This window comes from Histomonas meleagridis (genome assembly GCF_020186115.1).
Source record: "Histomonas meleagridis strain 2922-C6/04-10x chromosome Unknown scaffold_61, whole genome shotgun sequence".
In the NCBI taxonomy this organism is placed as follows: Eukaryota; Parabasalia; order Tritrichomonadida; family Dientamoebidae; genus Histomonas; species Histomonas meleagridis.
Window position 1 is genome coordinate 2,702,952 of NW_027150931.1, and position 26,483 is coordinate 2,729,434.

General features: G+C 28.8%; 7 protein-coding genes across 7 annotated transcripts; 4 read left to right on the forward strand and 3 right to left on the reverse strand.

Moving 5' to 3' along the window:
* Window positions 1–1,255: 1,255 nt before the first annotated feature.
* GO595_010852 (ATP-dependent RNA helicase DDX54) lies at window positions 1,256–3,346 on the forward strand (the record flags this gene model as incomplete). The annotated part of the gene is made up of 1 exon (XM_067913576.1): window positions 1,256–3,346. One exon carries the CDS (start codon window positions 1,256–1,258, stop codon window positions 3,344–3,346), a length of 2,091 nt encoding a protein of 696 aa, XP_067769590.1.
* Window positions 3,347–4,138: 792 nt separating this feature from the next.
* On the reverse strand, window positions 4,139–5,725 carry GO595_010853 (Clan CA, family C19, ubiquitin hydrolase-like cysteine peptidase; the record flags this gene model as incomplete). Its single annotated transcript, XM_067913577.1, has 1 exon — window positions 4,139–5,725. The coding sequence occupies one exon, from the start codon at window positions 5,723–5,725 to the stop codon at window positions 4,139–4,141; it is 1,587 nt and encodes a 528-aa protein (XP_067769591.1).
* An 813-nt stretch (window positions 5,726–6,538) lies between these two features.
* Window positions 6,539–6,871, forward strand: GO595_010854 (60S ribosomal protein L22-1; the record flags this gene model as incomplete). The annotated part of the gene is made up of 1 exon (XM_067913578.1): window positions 6,539–6,871. One exon carries the CDS (start codon window positions 6,539–6,541, stop codon window positions 6,869–6,871), a length of 333 nt encoding a protein of 110 aa, XP_067769592.1.
* A 755-nt stretch (window positions 6,872–7,626) lies between these two features.
* GO595_010855 (ribosomal protein L31e) lies at window positions 7,627–7,959 on the forward strand (the record flags this gene model as incomplete). Its single annotated transcript, XM_067913580.1, has 1 exon — window positions 7,627–7,959. The coding sequence occupies one exon, from the start codon at window positions 7,627–7,629 to the stop codon at window positions 7,957–7,959; it is 333 nt and encodes a 110-aa protein (XP_067769593.1).
* A 969-nt stretch (window positions 7,960–8,928) lies between these two features.
* GO595_010856 (Inositol-3-phosphate synthase) lies at window positions 8,929–10,464 on the reverse strand (the record flags this gene model as incomplete). Its single annotated transcript, XM_067913581.1, has 1 exon — window positions 8,929–10,464. One exon carries the CDS (start codon window positions 10,462–10,464, stop codon window positions 8,929–8,931), a length of 1,536 nt encoding a protein of 511 aa, XP_067769594.1.
* Window positions 10,465–10,712: 248 nt separating this feature from the next.
* GO595_010857 (Histone H2A) lies at window positions 10,713–11,114 on the reverse strand (the record flags this gene model as incomplete). Its single annotated transcript, XM_067913582.1, has 1 exon — window positions 10,713–11,114. The coding sequence occupies one exon, from the start codon at window positions 11,112–11,114 to the stop codon at window positions 10,713–10,715; it is 402 nt and encodes a 133-aa protein (XP_067769595.1).
* A 148-nt stretch (window positions 11,115–11,262) lies between these two features.
* Window positions 11,263–13,743, forward strand: GO595_010858 (TKL family protein kinase; the record flags this gene model as incomplete). The annotated part of the gene is made up of 2 exons (XM_067913583.1): window positions 11,263–12,588; window positions 13,708–13,743. The coding sequence occupies 2 exons, from the start codon at window positions 11,263–11,265 to the stop codon at window positions 13,741–13,743; spliced, it is 1,362 nt and encodes a 453-aa protein (XP_067769596.1).
* Between the last annotated feature and the right edge of the window lie 12,740 nt (window positions 13,744–26,483).

Here is a 26,483-nt window from a genome sequence, read left to right on the forward strand (position 1 = left end):
TGAATAACTTTTTTTAATAACTATTAATAAGAGCTATTTTTTGTAAGGACTATGATATTCATTGCATAAACATTTTCTTTCAAATCATCGGTGATTTTCTATCGTTATGTCAAATTGACATTTCATTTTTTGATGATATTTTTCCTTTTTTTGGTTAAAATTCAACGCACAAGTATCACCCCTGTGCTAAAAACTGCAACAAAAGCTAAAACTATTTCAATCAAAGAAGGATTAATTAATCCCAAAGGAATCAAAACGAGTTTGATTCTCCCACACAAAATGAGTTTCAGAGGTGAAACTCTTATTGGCGTACGTAGAGATACAGTTAAGGGACCGAGTTTTAAAGATTTAAGAAATGAACAGAATGAAGAAACACAAATATCACTTCTACACAGAAAGGCATTTAGAATTATCAAAAAAGCCAAAAAGTCTTTTGATAATCGTGTATCTATCATAACGAACGGCAAAAATATATAATTTCCAAATATTAAGTTGAAATACTCCTTTACATTTTTTATGAATAAATCTGAAAAAAATAATAATTAAATCTTTTTAGTTTTAATTTCAATTCCTTTGTGTTTGGGAAGATACTTATGTGTGAATTAATAATATGTAAAATTTACATATTTATGCTTTTATAAAAGTGTCAAAAAAATTCACATATGGTAATAACATCATAAATAACATCTTTAAAAGAAAAGATATTTTCATTTTGTCAAAAATGCAAAAATATATACGTACTTGTCGCCCGTTCTCAATAATATTATAGGGTTATAACATCTTGAATAATTCGTAATGAAATGAAATATTTTTATGTTTAAGCAAACTAATAACATGTTTTAAGAAGACGCTGTCAACCAAATAAACGGTCGTTTCAAATCAGAAAATCAATTTTTTTCATTTTCCATCGAACTAAATTTAAAGAAATATAAATAAATAAGTATACACATTCTATTCAATAAAATTATCTTAACCAAATTTTGTCCAATTCTCAATTTACTTTTTAATGGATATCAATTGACTTAACTTCGTTGCGCTTTTACTCTAAGTTCTTTTTATTACCTTAAAGAATTATATTAAAAACAAATTTGTAAATACAGAAAAAAGATTTATCATCTATTTGTAAAATAGAAAAATTTTACTCATTAAAATATTTAAAAAGTGCATTTTGATCGTCTTATTGAATTAAAATTTTAAGTTCCAAAAAATCACAGCCACAGTCAAAAAAATTGACTATTCATTCGACCATTGGTTGATGTCGAATTCCACGTTTGATGAACTTTTATCAGGACCAGTCCTTGCCACAGCAAAAAAGCTATATCAAGCTCCGACAGAAATACAGAAACAAGTTATTCCCGTCGTGCTCGCCAGACATGATGTTGTTGCAATGTCCAAAACAGGAAGTGGTAAAACGGCCTCATTTTTACTTCCTCTGATCCAAATTCTCAATGAACACAGTAAAATCACAGGATGTCGTGGATTAATCTTATCTCCAACACGCGAATTAAGTTTACAAACAGCACGTTTTTTCAAAAAATATGCCGAAAACACAACACTCAAATCGGCGTCATTAATTGGTGGCGATCCATTACCACCACAATTTGATGCATTAACACAAAATCCAGATGTAATCATAGCAACGCCAGGGCGACTTCTTCAAATTGTAGCAGAGACATCATATTCGTTATCACGCGTTGAAATTCTTGTGATTGATGAAGCAGACCAAATGTTCGATTTAGGATTAGAAGATCAACTTGTAGGAATCCTAAAATTGGTACCAGAAAATCGCCAATCGTTGTTATTCTCAGCTACAATACCACAGCTTCTTGCCGAATTTACGCAAGTAAATTTGAAAAAGGCAATTGTCGTTAGAATGGACATAAGTGAACTCCCTAGCACACTATCGTTGCAGTTTAAGTTCGTATCTCCAGCGTTCAAGCCAGCGTTACTACTTTCCACAATTCAACAATATTCAAATTCAATGGTATTTGTTGGAACTCGACATCACGCGGAATTTTTATCAGCACTTGCCAAGGAATTAGGTATTAAGGCCGGGTGCATCTATGGTACAATGGATCAAGATGAAAGATCTTCATCGCTTGCAGCATTTTCCAAAGGAAGTGTTAACACTTTATTTGTGACTGACGTAGCTGCGCGTGGTTTGGATATCGAAGGATTAGATTTAGTATTGAATTATGATTTCCCAGCAAAACCTAAAATATTCTTGCATAGAAGTGGAAGAGCAGGTCGAGCAGGTCGGAAAGGTCATGTAATAAGTTTTGTGACCCAAGATGAGTTACCTTATTATGTTGGCGCCAGAGAATATCTTAAAGGTGAAGATTGGACCATTACACGCGTTTCTAGAGAAGAGATTGAAGACGAAATCTTACATTATGATGACGCTTTAAGAAGATGTCATGATCTTGTTGTCCTTAAGAAAGGAATGGATGACGGTGAGAAAATGTATGTTAAAAGTCGGCCCAATGCTAAGCCTTTATGGTTAACTTTAGCCAAAGAAGTTAATATTCAAGCAGGAGCCAATAAAAGCGAAGAGCTACTGTTGAAATGGAGGCCTAAGCAAACGATATTCGAACAAGTAGCTGCAAGCCAAAAGCAAAAGAATGTGATGAAAGAACTTCGTGCTGCGCATCAAGGGCACGTTAAGAATGATGCACAAAATCAAAAACCGCCGGAACCGCAACCGTCGAATGATGATGAAGTTACTCCAGAAGTCAAAGAAGAAAAAGAAGAAAAAGAAAAGCCTGAAGAACCTAAAAAGAAACGAAAAGAAAGAAAAGCAGCGCCAAAGAAGCCGACAATAGAATCTACACGCTCAAAATTCTTCATTGATCCAATGAAAGAACTTAATAGTGCAGCTGAGAACATTAGAGATGCAAGTGTATCTTCACTTCAAGATAAAATCTTAGATATGAGTCCAGATGATAGATCTGGTTTTCTCATTAAGAAGAAAGCATTAAAGTTCGGCAAAAGTGGAAAGAAAGAGAAAATAATTCAACAAATAGCAAGTGAAAAACAAGCATTTATTCGGAATGCGGTATCACAAGTCACAGGTACATCACCACGTGGAGAGAAATATCAAGCGTGGGTCCAAGAAAATCATAAACATATACAACAGGTTGGCCAAGAAGAGAAAATCATAAAGACATCGAAGAGAAGAAGAGAACGCGGCCCGAAGACAAAGGTTAAATCAGAGCTAAAGACAGCAGAGCAAATAGAGAGGGACAGGCTCATCAAGCAGAAGCATAAGCTCCATGACCAGGGAAGACACAAAGAGGCAGCGGCACTTAACGCTAAGATATATAAGCATAAGAAAGGAAAGAGATGAGTTTTATGTTAATAGAATCATAATGAATAAAAATTAGATTATATATATATAATAAAAATTTCGATAATTTCCACGTTTGAAATAGAAAGAATTCATAAAGTTATTAATTTTCGATACTTTTAGTTCATTTTCGTCGAAATATCATAATGCATTTTGATTAACAAATAAAGAAATCGTGAAAAAATGTATACATAACGAAATACTGTCTACTTTCATTCAAATTATATATGGATCCTTGCACTAGAAGGTATTGGTTGCCTATAATGCAGAAGATTTTAACTTTTACAATTGCATCAAATTGGAAATTGTTAAAAACGATAGCCTTTAAACGATAGATTCTTCAATATGGCATTGTGGGTGAAATGCATTGATATTACATCATATTTATCATTAAACTTGGTATGAATATATATGCTTTTTTTATAGGTTGAAAAAAGCTTCTATGAAAATGATATTTTTATCAAAATAGATAGTTTTTCACTGCGTCAATAAAAAATTCATTGTGGAGTATAAAGAGAATTTGTTTTAAAATTATTCTTTCATATTATGTTTTTGATATCATAAGGAAAATGACATCTCAAAGAAATTCCAAAACTTTTTATTAATAACAAAAGTAAAATCAAATGTTTATGTTTTAATTGTATGTAATTACACAAAATATAATTTGAGCTCAGATAAAGTTTATAGTAAATGTTACAACACAATGAGAAAATATAAACATTACTGTTCTGGATGAAAGAGACATCGAACAACACATCAAATAAAACAAACGCAAAATATAATATCTATTTACTATTCATCATCTATTTTTGAATCATTAATTCTTTCATAAAACAATATATATGCATTTGAAGAGTGCGCTTCGCTTTCCTTCGCTTTATGGACGGTAGAATCATTAAAATAATACCATTTCCCGCCTTCTTCCTCAAACTTTCGATTGGACACGAGTGCATGCGCAGTGTAATGTCCTCCGCCAAGTCCACCCATATGTTCACTCACAGCATACAATCGATAAATCATTTTATTTTCATTTTGTGGCCCGCGAATATAATCACTCATATTAAAATTACTCGGGAAATTGACATCACTGTCAAGTTTTCGTGTAGTTTTAAATCTTTTGAGTTGAATGATTAATATATCTGGTACATTCCATATGTCCATTTTCTTCGTTGCACACACAAATTGTTTGCAGTTCGGACAGTACCATTTATTGTTCTCATCTAATGTTTCACTCGTTGAAAAGTATTTGAAACATTCATCAAGTGTCACTTTTCTGTTTTTGGTATAGAACGATACACTGGCAGAAACGTTCGAAAAGTGCTGAAGTAAAGTTCCCAATGGGAAGTCACTTTTTTCAATAATGTCAGGCTTGAAAAACAAGTGAAATACTTCAGACGCAATCATGGGATATTTCTCATGAGGAGTAATGGTACCAATAGTGCCACCTAATGAGCCTACTTTAGGTTTCACTAATATTTTCTTGGAATCTCCAAATTTTTCTCTGCTATATGCAAATGATTTCTTAAATGTGACCATAGAAGATGTTGCTTGCTTCCGAACAGGATTATCTCCTAAAAGGAAGTCAAAGTATTCACAACATTTTTGTTCAATTTCTTCCTCAGATATATCAAATGAATCAACTTCAATTAAAATTGGAGCAGAAAGAACTTGTTTCTGTAATCCGACGTACATTTCAGTATAATTTTGGCATGGAACGCATGGGATATATTTCTTATTAACATCTGGAATTTCGAGAACAAAATAATTTGCTTTCGTTTGATCTGACATCCCAATAACAAAAGACGAACCTTTAACACTTGGAAGTGAAAATGGCACAACACGTTTACCAAATTTCTCTTCAAGTTTTACATCAGATTTATCAACATCAGAAATAGCAATTTCAAATTCCTCATAATCTGAGTTGAAATCGGCCGGGACATAGCTAAAGTGATACGTGCGTAAGTGTGGATTCTGTATTGGAAGCGATAACGACATATATGGATCAAAAACGACCGTTAATTTCCGGCACATTGGGCAAATTAATTCTGAGCGAAGTTGCCCGCAAAATAAGTCGACAATGATACTGTCATTCCGTGCTTTGTGACGGCGCCATGCTTCCATTGCAACTATTTCATCATTTGATCCATCACCATCAATTGATTGTACAATTGGTTTCTTAACACACCTGTTAAGATCTTCATGAAGACCATCAAGAATAAACGTGATTAGCTCATGAGAATCTTGTTGACCAAAACCTGAAAATTGTGGAACATATTTGCCAATGACATATTTAAGATCAGATGGTGAAATAGTGGAATCTCTACCACTCCAATAACGTGAACAAAGAGAAGCAAAGCTTGTTGCAAGTTCTCCTTTCATTCCAATTGGATTTGAAGGATTCAATTCTTTTTTCCAAGTTCCTTCACTAGAAAGAAAATACTTCATTAATTCCCTTGTATGAATTAAACATTGAATACCAGAGTTGAAAAAACATGTATTTCCAAGATTATTAAATCCACAAATTCCATATTTAAAATCATCAAAAAAAATTTTCCTTGGTGGGCCAATCATATTTGAGGTAATTTTAGAATAAAATCCAGATGCTGGTGATGTTTCTTTTTTTGTATCTTGGGATTTTTCCATGGTCTGGCCTGGATGAACGTATGACACTGTCACTTTTCATGTTTATGGTAAAGATATATTCACATCAAGAACAAAGACATAAACATTATTTTGGTTACAAAATAAGTTTATGAAAAGATTAAATTTTGTTTTCATTAAAGGCATTTGGAAAAGCTATGTCATTTATATCAATTCCAATTGCCAGAAAGGTTTGATAAATTTGGATTCCATGTCTTTCACATCAGAAAAAATTGAAAGGTTTAGTCAAATTTAACTTGTTTACAAGAAGAACAATCAAAACTATTCAAAATCATAATAAATTTGAATACATAAAAATGCCAAATTCTAATGGAATTTCTTTGCTTACCATAAAGAAAAGGGAACATAAATCAGATAACATAGATTGGTATAATTTCAAAGGCTAAATTATATTTTGTTATTGAATGAATCAAAAACATCATTCATCATTCATCATTCATCAAAATGGCTCGTATGTATTTTTCAAATCACATGTCATAAAATTCAAAAAGTGCTCATAATAAAACCGTATTGTTCTGAAATTTGAGAGGAATGGCCTTTCTCATGCCTGGTGTTTTCAAGATCGATTGCGCATCACCAATCTCAGACAAGGTTTTCTCACTTCAAGACTTTGTCGAATATCTTCAAAAGAAGATGAAAGTTAACAAGCTTGTTAACAACCTTAAGAATAAGATTACAATCGAAGCTGATGCTAAAGAAAACAAGATTGTTATCAACTGCAATGTTAAGTACTCAAAGCGTGCTGTTCGTTATTATGCCCGTAAGTTCCTTCAAAAGCAAGGATTCCACGAACGTTATAGGGTTATCTCAACAGCTAAAGATACATACGAACTCCGTACATACGGACCAACATCCAAAGAGTAAATAACAAATTCTTGGGCAATTTTTTGTATACTTAATTTTCAAATGAGTCGACAATCTGAATATGTCCTGTTGTGTCATGTAGTGTAATGTAAGAAAGTTGCTAAAAAAAAGTATAAAAGAAAATTATTGCATACTTTTTTGAAAATTTATTCATTAATTTCAAATACTTCAATCCTTCTTTGCTCTTGTAAAGAAAGTATCAGCTACCGTAAATGGAATCTTAACAACGCGCTTCATCAAACGGCTGAAATAATCTGGAACTCTTTTAATTTCATTAAAGTATTTTCGATAAATTGGAGCAACAACGTAGAGTGTGAAATTTTGTACCAATAACCCATTATTAAAGGTGAGAATAATTCCTACGATTGCTTCAATGAATGCAAAAAGTACCCATTTTCGGAGGAAGAAATGAAATATATAATAAAATATCATAATTGGTGGAATTCCAATCCAGTACATAGACCATCTTCCAAAGTGTCTCGTCCTATTTTTTAAGACACCCATTGTTTTAATTGCAGGCCAGAGAAAAACGACGTAGAAGAAGAATATATCGCCGCAAAACACAAACCATTCCTCCTTGGAATACCCGAGTGATGTTAGTCTTCCGCTTGAAGTAGTGTTTTCCATTTTTTAATTTGGCAAAAATTCAATTAAAAGTGCTTATCCTTTTTTGAACGTTTAATGGGTACCCCCGAATGTTCGAACAGAGATAAGTCAAATCAAACGGTTTTGGTCTTCCTTTTTGCATTCCAACAATGCCTCTTTTCCACAACAAGCCTCAAGAACCAAAGAAGATTGAAACAACAATCCATATCCAAAAACTTGTTTACAACTCCCGCCGTAAGCTTAAGGCACAAAACGCCATCAAGCAAATTGTCAAAACTGGACAAACCTTAATGGGAACAAAGGATGTTAAAATTGACCAAGAACTTAACAGCCGTATTTGGTATAGAAGCAGGGCCAACCCACCAGCACGTGTCCGTGTTCTTTTTGAAAGAAAGGCAGATGATAATGGCAATATGTTCACAACAGCCTCATATGTTGATGTTCCAACATTCAAAGGCCTTCAAACTGAAAAGAAGGAGTAAAACAATTTCAATTTTTTTAAATTTTTGTTTTTTGGCTTAGAACATTTTCATTTCACATTTCATTGTAATGAGTGTGAGAAATGCAGAAGCAATTACACAAGTTTTTAATCAATATGACACAGAAAAAACAGGAAAAATTACAAAACAGCAGCTCAAAAATTGTTTACGTGATCTTAATGGAAGGGAAATTGATGATATCGAATTGGACAATATCTGTGATTTAATGAATGTCAAAGAAGATGGGATAGTATTGCTTACAGAATTTATTCGAGTCATAGAACAATTTTTCAATTATTGTTAATTATTAATAAATAGAATTTCGGCTTTACATTTTTTAAATGATCGATAACAAGTTACCTGCCTGCGTAGGCAGCATTTTAAAATTAGTTTGCTATCATGGACAAAATTTCGATAACCAATGACTTATTTCGTATTTCCCAAGTACAAAACAAACGATTTTTTAAGGTCACCCTTTTGTTCAAGTCTGAAGCTCCAACACATAATAGAAAAACCTCTGCAGAAGTTTCAAATACCAAAGGTGCATGCTTTAACATCTGCCAAGCTTTCCATTCTCTCAATTATTAGTTGTTACTGTGGTAACAAAATTAGTCAACCACACCAGTACCAAATACAGCTACTGGTAAATGTGGATCAGTATGTGTCAGACTCATTCCAGCTGCACGTGGATCTGAATTGTTGGTTATTATTAGCAATGGCAGGTATCGAAAAGTTCACTTCATCAATAGGTAACACAAAAACCTCAGCCAACTTCCCTGTTGCATATTGAAGTGGTTTAACTATTACAATATATAATGATTAAATTACATAAGGAATTCTATTTTTAAGCGGATATTAATGTAATAAAATTAAATGAAATATGACCAAAAGTTCTCAGGAACGAAATTCATATTAAGAAATTTTCATAAGCAGTAAATAAAAAAACAAAAAATGGTTCAATCATTCAAAAATTTATTTTGGCATTTTATATTCTAAGTGCATGTGATTGATTGGTTGAAGTCCTCTGCAAGCCCTGAAGATGTTTTCGATGCAGGCTCTTTGTTGGAACAATGAATTAATGACTGGTGTACCAGGTGGTACTTGGGGAGCCTTTAACAAGAATGAAAGTATTGACATAACACTATGGAAATGTTCGAAGTCTTTCATTGTTTCATCTTTGATGTAAATTCTTGTGCATAATTCCATTAATACAACAAGATCCAACATTAATGGTGCAGCAAGCAATGAATCTTCACATGTATTATGTGTTGAAATTATGTTTTCGCCACCACAGAAGATCTTTGAGTCATATTCATCGAGAGCACGTTTAGAGTCGCCGACACTTTTTACGTATTTGATGACAACGATGTGGTCTGGGTGTTCTCCTGGCGCATATAATATTGGATTAAGTTTAACCATGTCATCAATAACAGATGCCTTTGAGATTTGCTTTGATCTAAAGCATGCTTCGAATGATAAGTTAAGTCCATCATTATTACCTAAATGATTATATGAGGTAACTGCTGTGAGTTTAAGTCCAGATGAAATTAAGAAATCAGAGACAACTGTCTTGAACTTAGTTTGACCTGTCTTGAAATCATCTCCCATAATAATTGCTTTCTTTTGAACAGCATATTGAACAAGGCCTGGAACAAAAGTATTTTGTGGCGATCCATTGATGTATGGAAAGCCTTCTTCAATGGCTGCTAATGCATATAATGTGGATGGTGATATTTCGGGGTGCCCTTCAGCAACAGCCTTCAAAAGATTTTCTGGTGTATCATGAACGCCTGGTGTGATTTCTGAGTAGCGTTCGGTATTAGCAGACCATAGGATTATGACTTGGCCAAGATTGTTTTGTTCTTTGAAATCACGCATTTGCTTACGAAGTTGATCAAGAACTTCTTGTTTGGTTCCTTTGAGAACATTGTTAGCTCGTTCCTTTTGGTTAGGAGCAACAAAGGAAAGATCAAAGGCAGCTGGAAGTGGTTTCATTGCCTTTAATTCATCTTCTATTTGATGGTATAAACCTGGTTCCATAACATGGGCACGCTTAACAGCAGTAAGCATATCAGCATCGCTAATATCCCAACCTGAAATGACCAAATCATTAGGTGATACCATTGGAAGAAGATCTTTGAATGGTGCAACAATTTGTTTACCATTTTGATCATCGCCTAAGTATGTTGTAGAGCATTGTGTTAATGAGCCATAGTAGTTAGCTGATTGTACGCCACGTTTTGTTTCCCAAGTTAATTTATGTTTATTAGCTAAAACGCCTGCTGTTAAAGTTGTACCATTGTTACCACCAAGACCAATGATCATGACACCAGTTTTTGGAACCTTGGTAATGGTCTTAAATTGGAATTTCTTTGTAACTGGTTCAATGATTGCTTTTCCATCAGCTGTTGTGGTAACTTTTTGTGTTTGATAATCATAGTTAGAGATCATTGCATCACCATCTTGTGATACATTGGGTGTTTGGACTGAAAACTCAGATGCAAGCATCAAGTGAGGTGAAACACAGCTTGTGGTTCCTTTGAAAAGCATAACTTTTTAAGGGAGATAATTAGCAGCTTGGCAAGAGATTTGAGACAAAAACAGTTTTGCTATAAAAGAAAATTGAATGAATTTTCATCGATTAATTTTACTTTTGAGGCAAAATTGCACAGAAATTGTGGGAAATAATTGTGGTTTAATTAACCCTTCGCTCGAGTGCTTGTATCGAAGAGATTTTATACAAACCTAATATTTATTTATTCCTCCTTCTTCTTTGTTTGTCCGAGAAGAACTTTGTGAATATGTGGAACAACACCTGCAGATGCAATCGTGATATTCGAAAGAAGTTGATTCAATTCTTCATCATTGCGAATTGCAAGCATGATATGACGTGGTGAAATTCTTGTCTTCTTGTTATCACGTGCTGCATTTCCTGCAAGTTCTAAAACTTCTACTGTAAGATATTCTAGAACTGCTGCCATAAATACTGGTGCGCCTGCACCAACACGGTCACCATAACGACCTTCACGAAGGAAACGATGTAAACGACCAACTGGGAATTGAAGTCCTGCACGACTTGATCTTGTCTTTGGATGAGCACGTTCTCCATCGACTGCTGTCTTTGTAGCTGTTTTCTTAACACCTTTTTTAGCTGGCATGAAAAAAAATGAAGTTCCAAAAAACCCGGGATAAATTCCAATCGATTAAAATTTTTACTCTTAAAATATCTTGACCTAAAATGGCATTAAAATGAGATAGCAGAAAATTGGTGAACGGTTTAATAATTTAAACTGTTCAAAAATAAAAATGGAAAGACCGCCCACTCAAAAGCCCAAGAACATATATGATCTTGCAAGAATATTTCCAAGTTTTGTAAGAGATGCCAATGACTTTAAGTGCGATAAACAGATTGGTAAAGGAGGCTTTGGTGTTGTATGGGTTGGAACTGATATAAAAACAGGCCAACGTGTAGCAGTCAAAGAAATTCTAGGGAAGCGCCTTGAAGGCAACAATCTCAAAAGCTACATACGTGAAATTTATACAATGCTTTTAACAAATCATCCATTCATTGTCAATATAGTTGGTTTTTCAATTGACCGACCTTATTCTATTATTACCAAATATATGAGTGGTGGGTCATTACGTGATTTAGTATATTGTCAACAAAAAGGAAATCGGAAAAATGTATCACCCACACATATGACCACTATAATGTTATGTATAGCCTCTGCCATGGAAGAAATCCACAAGAAGGGTATTATTCATCGTGACTTAAAATCAAGTAACATCTTATTAGATGAAAAATTATTACCACGAGTTTGTGATTTTGGTATAGCACGCCCATACAACGCCGATCGCATGTCAATGCGCTGTGGAACTAAATTCTTTATGGCTCCCGAATTAGCAAGTTCACATGTCTATACAAATAAAGTCGATGTATATTCATTTGGCCTTGTTGTCTACGAAATGGTTGAAGGGACCCAACCATTTTACAACTATGACTCTGAAAACTTCTTAGAACAACTTTCGAGTGCGACCACGATTTTACAATTTTCCAAAGATACTCCAAAAGAACTCAAAAAGTTCATTGAGTTATGCACCTCATATAAAGCCAGTTTACGTCCATCATTTACCCAAATTGTGCAAATGATAGTTTCTGGCAAAATATGTTTTCCTAAAACGGACAAAGCAAAAGTGAAGAAAATGTACAAAAAGATTCAAACAGAAATTGAAAAGCGTAATGGAGTCCAAAAGGTTAATGCCAAAACGTTTGTAGATGTTGAAGCGCTCATCCAAAAACTTCAGAAACAAGATCAAGAACAAGGAATTGTATTAGAGGAAGAAGAGAAGCCATTGTACATTGAGAAGCTTGTGAATCCACATTACAAACGATTAGAAGAAACAGTTGTTAAAATGTTTCCACAACTTGGGAAAGAATATGAAGAAGATCAATTTTTAGATGCGTTAGTTAAAGCTGCTCAAGAAGAGACAGCGAAAGTTGAACAACTTGAAATTATTGTTAAATATATTCGGAAGACATTAAAAGAGTTTCCAGAAGAAATACCGAAAATTGTAGAAAAGAATTTTTATTCTAAATTACCATTGACATCCACCAAACTTAAGAAAGAAGGAGTTAAACTATTTTATCAATTGTTTACTCGATATAAAGAATTTATTTCATCGAAATATAATTTACAATTTCGACATTTGATATCGTACAAACCGAAAGAAATGTTAATATTATTATATTTAATGTTAAATAATGAAATACCATCGAAAGAAGAAATGATGAAACTTATTAATGAGTATTATTTACAATCGGAATTATATTTAAAGTCCAAATATTCGACTGATTATATTGTTGTAATGTATAATTCGATAATTAAAGTTAATGAAATTGTACAATATACATCGAATGAAATTTATAAACTTTTCATTAATAATATGAATCATAAAAATGAAAACACTTGTAAAATGGCGATTAGAGCATTATCTTATTTATATCAGCCATGGTTTGATATTAACTTTGAAGAATTAATTGATAAAATTACAAATCCAATTTTACAAAATGATATAATCAGTTTATTATTAAAAGCGGAAATTAAAATTTGTTCGAATTTAATAACAACGAAGTTAATTGAAGTATCGAAAGTTAATCGAAAAGGAATTTTAATATTAATGAATTACATATCGCAAAGTGAAGAAATCGCGTTAACATTATTTAGATGTCGCGAATGGATGCGCGAAGAGTTAATTAATGTGTTAAATAATTATAAAATTTTATTGATAATTTCATGTTATCAATCAGTTCGAAATGAATTACCACAAATGTCTTCATTCGTGAATTTGTTAAATATGTTATTAAGTTCCGAAAACAAATTCATTTTAAGTACTTTAACAACATTATTTAGACGTCTAAAAATTTTACCGAAAACTATCGAAATGTTGGACAAAGATAAATTCTTCGAGAAATATTTCGATATAGTGATGAAAATTAATGACGAAAATCTTTATGAAAATTCGATAATTTTAGTCGATGGTATTTATAGAATTAAACCGGTGATGCAATTGTTGGAATACATAAAAATTATGAAAAAGATTTTGAGGGAATTCCCGAACTTGACAATGGGAATTATAAATTTGGCAGTAGTAATGAGCGCGTTCCCTGAAAATAAAGAGAAAATGAAAAAAGAATTCGAGCAATACTTTAAGGATTTGTTGAAATATCCGCAGTACGAAAATTACGGAAAGAAGTTCTTGAAGAATATCGAAGATGTTGAGCAGTAAAAAGTAAAAATTCGATTTAATTTTCTTTTAGTTATTAATAAATAAAATTTGAAATAACGAATGAGGTGAATTTGATAATTTTTAATGTTAATATATGTCCATAACTTAATCTTATAGAAATTGGCTGTAGTTTAGAAGCAAAATGTTTAATACAAAGTGATGAAAACAAATATTATAATGTTAAAAAAAACATTCTTAGAATTTATGAACTTATATCTTATATTTGGGTAACATATTATTAAATGTAGATATATTAAATGGAAAGTCTTTAGTTGGTAAATATCTTATAGAATTTTGTAAAATGGATATAAATGTCGGAAATAAAAATGGACAAAACGCACTTCATATTGCAGGTCAACATAATAATTTACAAATTTTTGATTACTTTTTAAATAATAAATAAATCGATGTAAACAACCCTGATAAAGCAAGTAGCACGTCATTACATTGGGCTTCTAAATACGGAAAAGATGAGGCACTTAAATTATTGTTGGAACATGGAGCAGATAAGGAAAAATTAAATAACGCTAAAAAAACGCCATTAGACCTCGTTTGTAAGGAATATTGAAACGACGATTTTGATGCTGGAAAGCAAGAAATTATTAATCCCCTGATGATGAAGCAATTTCATTTGACCTTGGAGATTCATTTGCTAATGCAATATCAAATGATAACTTATTAGACATTAAAAAAAGAGAATCTTAGCCATTAGAAAAAAGTATTTCTGAATCAATACCATATCTTGTCAAAGATTCAGCTCGAAAGGAAAAAGGTGATTTCCGGTCAAACATTGTTTCTTTTGATTTATCAGAATTAAAAATTGCAAATTTTCCAGCAAAAGATTCACTTTCATTCTCAAGCTTCACGGAGCTTACCGGAAACATATCACCAATTTCAACATGAAATGTTTCTGTTGATCAATCAGAAAAAGATATAGAACTGAGTGAATTTGATTCTAAAAGAGATCTTCGAGACGAAGACCAGTATGATTTATCTGGGTCAGAATCTAATGAACAAGATCAATCAAGTGATTTAACATATAAAGATGATTTTTCACAAATCCCTTATATTCAACCAAATGCTGAAACTATCCCACATTAACTGTTTTGATTAAGATTAATCATAATTCAATAAACTCAGAACATTATCTTTGATTATATTTTGAAATCCCACTAAAGATGGTGTCTCTTATAATAGGCATGATTTATTTTTTTTAGACGAATGGTATTCAACATATAAAAAATATGAAGTGCTTTTCGATCGTTTTGTAATTGAAACTCGATTTAATTATGTATTAAACCGCGCCCATAAAACTTGTTTTGAATTGACTGAAATAACGGCTTTTATTGCAATTTTAGAAATTTGCCACCTTGAAAATATTGGACCTCGTTGGCATTTTTTTCCTATCTTAACTTCTGATAAAATAATCAAATGCAACTGTCATCTATTAAAATTCCTAAAATAACAAAAACAATTTCTACACTTGGGCTTATGAAACTTTATCAAAAAAAGAATCAAAAAAATCGGTGACTTCCATGAAGGGAAATGTATTAATATATATGATCAAAACATTAAATATCTGTTTAATGTATCAGAGAAGTATGAGTCATCTACAATAGAACAAATAACCCCTATTTTTCGATATGCAACATATAAAGATGTTCAAGGAAATGAATCAATTTTTATATGGATTAATGGTTCAGATCTTACTTCATTAAAAGATACCATAATCTCCATGCAAAATCAACAATGTCAAGTCATTGAAAACTGTCCAACGCATGAAGGCTACAGTATTGCAGCAAAAGAAATTACTTCACATTTCAAAGGAGTTTACGAAGAAAAAATAAAAGAGAATCACTTCAAAGAAATAATATTTTTTGGACATTCAATTGGAGGAGCAATTGCTGCTATTTCTGCATCAATTTTACGTTTTGTTGATCATATTAATGCTAAAGCGTTTACGATTGGAACACCTCCATGCGTTTGTAGTGCATTAGCCACAAGAATTAGAAATGAAAATTTAAAGGAAAAATTTATTATTACAGTCTGTAATATTGATGATATTGTTGCATCAAAAGGTCATACTATTGGTGTTAATATTGCGAATTTCTTTTGGATTTTAATTAAGAATCTTAGTTTCTCTGTAATAAAAAGTGGAGGAAAAGTTTCATTTGAAACATTAACAGATATGATATCAGGCATTTATAAAGAAAAACATAAATTTATGAATAATACATATATGATCCCAGGTAGCTTAGTATATATTCAAGATCAATATGTGAAAAGTAATAATTATAAAGAAACAGTTTTGATGTCTAAAGTAGTTGGATATAGTAAAGCTTCATCCAACAAAATAAAATTAACCAAAAAGAAAATTAATAAAATCTTTATTAATAATCATTCATTAGATAATTACATATCAATGATTGATCGTATCCAAAATAATAAAGCTGTTAAAATGAATGCTTCACATAGATTACTTCATGGAGCTCCATCGAAATGCGATAATCGTGATGTTGAAAAACATATAATTGAAAATTTTGTTGAATATACGAAAACAAATGAAAGAGCAGAAATACCTCAATATAATAATTTTATATATAAACATGCAATTCAAGATGATGGAAAACCTTTAATTACAGATCAAGATAAAAAAGAACAAGAATATGAAGAAAATTATGAAAATGTGGAACCTATTGATGAGCTTGCTAAATTTACTAAGAAAGAAGAAATTAATACTAATGTTAGTAATATTGATTTTTTAATTTTTGGGTTTATAATTTTTATTTATGGTTTAATAAAAATGTTTGATGTGGCACTTAGAATTGCATCTAATAAAGGATTGGAAAATATTGTTCGTTAAATTCTTGATCAAAAACAATTTCATATTAATTCTAAAGATATATATTTTTTTGATTTGAAATTTATTTAAAGAATAAAATATTTTTAAATAACATATGGAAATTATTTGAATAATTTTGGACAGCACTTATGTTTGCATCAAGAAAAGGATACATAGAAATAGTTAAATTACTTTTAAATCAAAAAGGAATTGATGTTAATAATAGAGATATTAAAACATGTTATTTGGGATTTATATTAAAAATTTGAAATAACTATAAAATATTTGGAATAAGTTTTAATTATTTATAACATCATTTATATTAGCATCAAGAGAAGGTCATTTAGAAGTAGTTAAATTACTACTTAAACAAAATGGAATAAATATTAATGAAAAAAAAATTTTATAATTTCATATAATGATCATTTCAATATTTTAATGTTTCGAAATAACTTATGGTATTTATATTATTAATTTAATTCAGCACTTATTTTAGCATATTTAAATGGTCATACAGAAATAGTTAAATTACTTCTTGAACAAGAAGGAATTGATATTAATGCTAAAAATATTTGTTTGTTTTATTTAAAAATTATTTTAATAATTTAAAATTTCAAAACAACATTTGGAAATTATTTAAATTATTTTATACAGCACTTATTTCTGCATCTCAAAATGGTCACACAGAAATAGTTAAATTACTTCTTGAACAAAAAGGAATACATATTAATGAAACTGAAATTCATATATTAATTCCAATGTTTATCTCAATTAATTAAAATTCAAAAATAAGATTTGGAAATTATATATAATATTTAATACAGCACTTATGAAAGCTTCACAAAATGGACATCTTGAAATAGTCAATTTGCTACTTGAACATAAAGGAATTGAAATAAACACTAAGGATATTTATATTAAATATTTGAGTCTAATTTTAATAATCAAAAATATCAAAATAAATTTTGATGTTATCTTTAATTATTTTGGACGGCACTTATGTTTGCATCATGTGGTTACTTAGACATTGTTAAATCTCTTATTAAAAAAGATGCAAATATTGATACAAAAGATATTTATTTGGAAAATTTTGTGTAAATTTTAAATTATTGATATTGTTTAGTAATTTAAGGATTTTCCTTATAGTTAATAGAACAGCATTTATGCATGCTTGTGAATCTAATCAATATGATATTGTTAAATTTTATATCGACAAAAATCATGCATTAATTAATGATAAAGATTTTTGTTTAATTTTTTTAATGTTTAACTATAAAATTTAATATATATAAATAATATTTGGAAATTTTTACTATAATTTATAACAGCACTTATGATCACTTCAGAAAAAGGTCATACAGAAATAGCTAAATTACTTTTAGCAGAAAGAATAACCAAATTCAATACCAAAAGTATTATTTCATTTTATATAATATTTTTTATATTAAAATGATGTTAATAAAAAATATTTAAAAGTTATTTAAATTATTTAATACAGCACTTATTTATGCATCTGAAAATGGTCATACAGAAATAGTTAAATTACTTCTTGAATTCAAAAAAATTGAGATTAATAGTAAAAATATTTATTTATTTAAAACAAAGTTTATTTTGATGATTTGATGTTTTAAAGGAATATTCGGAAATTATTTATAATATTTGAAACTGCTTTTATGAAAGCTACTGAAAATGGTCATAAAGAAATAGTTAAATTACTTATCATTGAAAAAAAAATTAAAATTCATGAAAAAAATATTCAAATCTATTAGAAAAAAATTATTTTAATAATTTGATATATCAAAATATTATTTAAAAATTATTTAAATTGTTTAAAACAGCACTTATGTATGCATCTAGAAATGGTCATACAGAAATCGTTAAATTACTTCTTGAACAAAAAGGAATTGATATTAATGCTAAAGATATTTATTTGTTTTATTTAAAATTTGTTTTAATAATTTGATATATCAAAATATTATTTAAAAATTATTTAAATTGTTTAAAACAGCACTTATGATTGCATCTTTTAATGGTCATACAGAAATAGTTAAATTACTTCTTGAACAAAAAGGAAATGATATTAATGCAAAAAATATATAATTGTTTTATTTAAAATTTGTTTTAATAATTTGATATATCAAAATATTATTTAAAAATTATTTAAATTGTTTAAAACAGCACTTATGATTGCATCTTTTAATGGTCATACAGAAATAGTTAAATTACTTCTTGAACAAAAAGGAATTGATATTAATGCTAAAGATATTTATTTGTTTTATTTAAAATTTGTTTTAATAATTTGATATATCAAAATATTATTTAAAAATTATTTAAATTGTTTAAAACAGCACTTATGATTGCATCTTTTAATGGTCATACAGAAATAGTTAAATTACTTCTTGAACAAAAAGGAATTGATATTAATGCTAAAGATATTTATTTGTTTTATTTAAAATTTGTTTTAATAATTTGATATATCAAAATATTATTTAAAAATTATTTAAATTGTTTAAAACAGCACTTATGATTGCATCTTTTAATGGTCATACAGAAATAGTTAAATTACTTCTTGAACAAAAAGGAAATGATATTAATGCAAAAAATATATAATTGTTTTATTTAATTTTTATATAGATAATTTTATATTTCAAAATAATATTTATAAATTATTTAAATAATTTAATACAGCACTTATGAAAGCATCTTTTAATGGTCATATAGAAATAGTTAAATTACTTCTTGAACAAGAAGGAATTGATATTAATGCTAAAAATATTTATTTGTTTTATTTAGAATTTATTTTAATAATTTTATATTTCAAAATAATATTTGGAAATTATTTTAATTATTTTATACAGCACTTATTTGGGCATCTGAAAAAGGTTATACAGATACAGTTAAATTACTTCTTGAACAAGAAGGAATTGATATTAATGCTAAAGATATTTATTTGTTTTACTTAATATTTATTTTAATAATTTATTATTTCAAAATAATATTTGGGAATTATTTAAATTATTTAAAACAGCACTTATGAATGCATCTGAAAATGGTCATATAGAAATAGTTAAATTACTTCGTGATCAAAAAATATAAAATGTAACTGATTAAGTAATAGTTCAAAATTAGCCTCGTAGTATAAATTTCATACTACAAAAATTGTTTGGTTTTGAAAATGGTATGAAAAAAATTATTAGAATACTTATTTCATGAGTAAAATCACTCAAATAGATAAAGAAAATCATTTTAAACGTTCAAAACACACACACACACACAGGTATATTCTTCCCCCATAAGGGGGGGATTACCCCCCTTACTGCTTCGCATATGCGAAGCTATTAATCGTGAAAAAAATAGAACCTAAAAAAAGTCTCAAAAAGACCATTTTGATCAAAAACCTACATTTCATCTTGCAATCTTGCAAGATCTAAAATCATTATAAATTCACATCATTTCACTAATATTCCTGAACGATCAATTATTAAACAATTATACGTAAACAAATCAATTATTAAACAATTATACGTAAACAATCAATTTTAAACAAATTATCATTTCAAAATAGAAGCTCAAAAAAGCTATTACTTTAATGGTTTCTATTCTAAAAATATACAGAATCATTTGAGATTTCAACAGATTCATCGTGAAAAAAATAGAAGCTCAAAAAAGTCTCAAAATGACCATTTTGCTCAAAAACACTCATTTCATCTTGCAATCTTGCAAGATACATAAACACTAGAGATTTCAACAGTTTCACCGTAACAATTAACTTGTTAAAAATCACTATGATTAATATAAAATCCTCAAGGTTATTTACACAATCAGTTTCTTATTTTTAAAGTATTCTCTTTCTAAATTACTCATAATTTGAGGAGTATTACCACGCAAATAACTTGCTGGAATGATATCTTTATAGAGTTTTTTATCAAGAATCTTAAATAATACTGTATATTTGTTAGTTTTTTTATTATAATTAAGTAGTTTGAGGATTTCACCATTCCATTTACCAGGAATAGTATTCGCAAATTTGGGTTTATGATGATAATCATCTACAGACTTTAAACAAACCCGACCTCATTAGCAAACCCAACCTCACTCTAAACGGTCTCCTCGATAATAAAAACAAATTTATCTCATAATAGAATAAATAAACAATAAATAAAATATAATGAATTTCTTTTATAACAGTAGGGAAATAATATATTTAATTTATTTTTCTTGAAACATCATAGGTTTCTTAAAACACGCAAAAATGATTAAAATTTAAAAGTACTTTTTTTCTTTATTTATCCATTAAGATTTAAAAACAACACGATAATTTGGTTGAAAATAAATTATATAATATAATATTGATTTTGTGAATGGGATCGATCAAAATTGACGAAACGAATTAAATCACCACCAAAGCCAAATGGAAGACCCAGGAAACTGAATGAACTCCAGGAGGCCGAATTAATCGATATAATAACCCTTTACTTCTTAGATAATAAACCTGTATCAGTCGGGTTTTCACGACAGTATATTGAAGATCAATTTGGGATAGAAGTTTCAATTGGTTGGCATAGCAAATTCATTAAGCGTAATGCAGATAAAATTAGGATCGATATAGCTATTCCACAAGAAAGTTCAAAACTTGGATTACCTTTTGATTGAGCCCAAAAACATATTCAAAATCTAAACAAATATGTGAAGGGTGTTCCAGTTGAACTAGTGTTTAATATAGATGAAGTTGGCTGCCAAAGATGGGCAAACAAAAAAAAACAAAAGAGTTGTTGTTTCTCAAGATATTCCTCATAAGAAAGTATTTTATTCTATAAAAAGAAGCGGAAAAAAAATGACCGTCATTTCTACAATAACAAAATTACAGTTGTAGTCTTGTACCTATTATAATTTCGAAAAGAAAGACCCTATATCAGGAATTAATAGAAAGTGGTATTCGCGAAGGCAAGGATATTATTTATAGATATCAGGAATCAGCTATTGTTAACACAAAAATATTTGGAGAATATATTAGATTAGTAATATCTTCCTCGATGAATTAAGTGAATGTGAAGGGTGGGAAATAAATCAAATATATTATTTCCCTACTGTTATAAAAGAAATTCATTATATTTTATTTATTGTTTATTTATTCTATTATGAGATAAATTTGTTTTTATTATCGAGGAGACCGTTTAGAGTGAGGTTGGGTTTGCTAATGAGGTCGGGTTTGTTTAAAGTCTGTACAACAATTAATTGAATACGAGGTTTAGTTATCACAGTTCCATCTTTAGCAATTAATTTATACATATTTACGATCATCAATTTTATACATTTCTCTACTTATTTGATAACGTTTTTTATGTATACCATCATGTCTAGGTAATATATATCTAACATAAGAATTTACTGAAATAATTAAATCTTTTATTTTTTATTGTTTTTCTGCTAATTTTAAGCATTAAAATATATAAACTTTTTCAATATCTTTATTATTAAACATTTTATTTGAAGAACATCCTATAGCAGAATGATAACCATCATTATATATATTAATAAATTTATTCATTCTATGTGGTGTAATATAAGTATATTTTTCATCATGTGATTGATGTTTTGATTTCTCATTTGGAGTATTCATATCTCTCAATGTTCTGATAAATCTATCGATAATACCTAATGATGAATGACCTTATCTGTAATAATATGCATACTAACATTATTATCAGTTAATAATTTTACATTATTTTTATTTAAAAAAACAAGTTCTTCATCAGAAGTTGATTTCACAGGATGATATTTATTAATAAATTGTTTTAGTGAAATATTAATATCTTTAGCAGATTTACTATTTAGCAATTTTCACGTCAAATAACTAAAATGGAGAAACTCAATCATCTCTTCCGGATTTCCTTTAGCTAGTTTCTTTTTTAGTTAGTTTGTCATGCCTCACACATTTTAAAAATTAATCTACCTCGTGAATATTCAGCAGTATATTTAGATTCAACCGTGTTTGAAACCGTTCATTCTCTTCATTAATGTAGCGCGGGATTGAGCGAAGCGTGAAACGCGAAGCTCAATTAGCGCTGTGTGTATATATATATATTATGTGTTTTTTTAACATGTCTTTTTGCATGCTTATATGTTTTAAAATGTGTTTTATCGATAGTATCATTTATATCATTACTCTCGTTAGTGCTAGAAAACACTTTGTGTTTATTATTCATTATTTTATTATATATAATAGTTATTTTTCTATAATAAAATGGGATTAGAAAATTATATAATAAAGAAATATATATAATAAATTAAATCAAACAAAAACAATTAGTCAGCAATTAACTACTTAAGTTAAAAGAGTAAAAGTTTCAACATATATATTATTTTTTAGTTTCATGACTATGTAATATACATCCATTTAAATACAAATTCCTTTAAAAAAAATTTAAAAAAAGTTCTAAAAATTATTTGATTAACTATGGTTTATTACTTACTATATAGATCAAATTTAATTAATTTCCAAATTATATTTTGAAAAATATTTGACTTACAAACATTCCCCATTAACTCCAACATGTACCACACACACACATAGATCCCACCATATACACAAGTAACACTTACAAACATCCACTTGTAAAAATATGTAAAAGTAAACTTTTAACATTTTATATATAATTTCACTTACAATCAGCTTTAGCATACCATCTCAAACAAACATTAATAAGAATTTCAATGTTGTTTGACTTATATTTAAAAACAAAAAACTCATTCACTTTTAATTAAGCTAAAGTTCAAGATCATCATCACTATTACTATTATCTTCATCTTCATAATTTTCTTTATTCTGTTTGATTATTATTCTCCTCAGCACCAATAAAGTAGTCACAACTGCTACAGCGATAAGAAAGACGACAACGCCCACAACAATTCCAACAATAAGTCCAACATTTGATTTCGATTCATTATCATCGCTCGAACCTTCATAAGTTGCTGTATCAGATGACAAATTTTCAAAAGTAATGGAATAACTTATTGAACTCGAAGATATGTCACTACTTCCATGATATGATGAAAATTGGACGTCAGAGCTAATTGATTCATAATAAGTTGAGAATTCAATATCGCTTGTAGATATTTCACTGTTTGACTTAGAATAACTTAATGATTCAGAAGCACTTGAAATTGTATATGTTGAAGTTGGCCAACCTTCACATGTATCAACTTTATCTTTAACAGCTATTAAAGTATCGAAAGTATCACTGCTATAATTTTGTACAACTAATATTTTAGTAGCTGCTATATTACTAAAAGCGTTTTTGCCAATAATAGGTTCAGATGTGCCATAATAATAAATACATGTTAATTTTGAACAATAATTAAACACAGATTCTTGAATTTCTTGTACATTTTCACCAATATAAACAGTACTTAATGAATAACATTCAGCAAATGCATATGTACCAATTGCTGTAACTAAATTAGGAATATTGATTTGCGTTAATGAACTACATCCAGTAAATGCACATTCATAAATTATACTTACTGAATTTGGAATATCAAAAGATTTTAATTTTTTACAATTATAAAACAAATGATTTGATATTTGTTGAATTGTATCATTTGGTATAAATGCATATTCTAATTGATCACAAAAATGGAAGCAATACATTCCAATGAATTTTAATGTTTTCGGTAGTGTAACATTTGTAATATTAGTTTCATAAAATGAATAATTTCCAATTTCTTTAATATTATTACTAAAAGTAACTGACTTCAATTTTTTACATTGATAAAATGAATGATTTTCAAGAATTTCAACAGAATTTGGTAATATAATATTCTCAAGTTCACCACAACAATAAAATGCAGAATTTCCAATAATTTTAAGAGAGTTACCAAATTCAACTGTTTTTAATTGATTACATTTTTCAAATGCTGATCCATATATAATTTGTAATGAATTTGGTAATTTAATACTACTTAATGAAATACATTCTTTAAATGAATAATTTCCAATGAATTTCATATTTTCATTAAAATTAATTTCATTCATATTTTGACAATAACTAAAAGAATAATCACCAATTGTTTCAAGTGAATTAGGAAATGTAATATTTTTAATTCTATGACAACTAATGAATGAATAATTTCCAATTGATATTAAACTTTCACCTAAAATAACTGTTTCTAAATATAAACAATTCTTGAAAATTTCATTTCCAATTGTTTTTGTCTTGTTACTTAAAATTACTAATTTCAAATCATCCCAATAACCTAAAGGATTTCCTTCAATATTTTCTATAACATCACTATAAATTAATGTGACACTTTCCGATGATATCTTTTTAATTTGATCCATTTTTTCATTTGTATATCTAATAATTGTTACATTTTCTAATGGACAATTTTTAAAGATATCATCTTCAAATTTTGTTATGTTATCCGAAAATGTAACATGAATTAAATTATTACAATTAGTAAATGCATTTGATTCAAGTGAAGAAACTACATTTGGGATTTCAACTGTTTTTAACTGTGTGCCATAAAATGATCTTGATCCAATACGAGTTAATGATTTTGGGAATTTTATACTTTCAATGTTATTTTGATAAAATGATGACGATAAAATTTCTTTTAATTTTTCTCCAAGTTCTATTGATTTAATTTTACAATCATAAAATGAAAAAATTCCAATAGTTTCAATGTTTTCACTCATTGTAACAGTTGTTAAAGAAGAACATCCATAAAATGAATAAGATCCAATTTCTGTTATTGAATTTGAAAATATAATACTTTCTAATGAAATACAATTATAAAATATATATTCATCAATTTTTGTGATTTTTAATGAAAGAATTTTAAGTGTAGTTATTTTTTTACATGAATAAAATGCATATGGATAAATTACTTGAAGATTTGAACCAAAATTAATTCCATCTAAATTACCACATTCATAAAATGATTTTTCTCCAATAGTTTCAAGTGAATTTGGAAAATTAAATTCGATTAATTGTGTGCATTTATAGAATGAATAATTTCCAATTGATTTAATTTTATTAAATGTTTCAACAACTTGTAAATTATCACATTCATAAAATGCTTCTTTGTCAATTATTTCAAGTGAATTCGGTAATTCTATATTTGTTAAACTTGTGCATCTAAAAAATGCACGATATCCAATATTTTTAACATTTTTCCCAAAAGTTACATCTTCTAAACCAGTACAACCACTAAATGAATTATATATTGATTGTACATAATCCCCAATAATAACTTTAGTTAAATATTGCCATGAAGTTGCTCCACCTCCAACATAAATTAAATTCTTATCATCATAAACAAGTGTATATCTAATAGTTGTGGTTGATTGTCGAAGTCCTATAATGTCAGCTAAAGAATTATTTGAAAACCTATAAACAGTAACGTTAACAAGATTAGAACATTTATAAAAAACATTAAATCCTATTGTTGTAATATTATCACCAAGTATTATATTAGACAAACTTGCACAATTTTCAAATGCATAATTACCAAGATTTATAAGTGAAAATGGTAACCTAATTGTTGTTAATTTAACACAATCAGCAAATGCACTTTCTTGAATCGTTTGTAACTTACTTGCAATCATAACAATGTTTAACTCAATGCATTCAGAAAATGCTTGGAAACCAAGAGTTATTAATTCATTTGATAATCTTATTCCCTGTAAATTCGAACACTTACAAAACGCTTGTGTTTCTATTACATTTAAATTATCACTTAGCTGTACAATTTCCAAATTTGTACAACCATAAAATGCACACGTTCCAATAGATTTAACTGTAGAGTCCATATAAACCTTTTTCAATTGGGTGCATCTGTTAAAAGCATTATTTGGAATAGACGTAAGTCCTCCACGTATGTCTGCAGTTTCCGC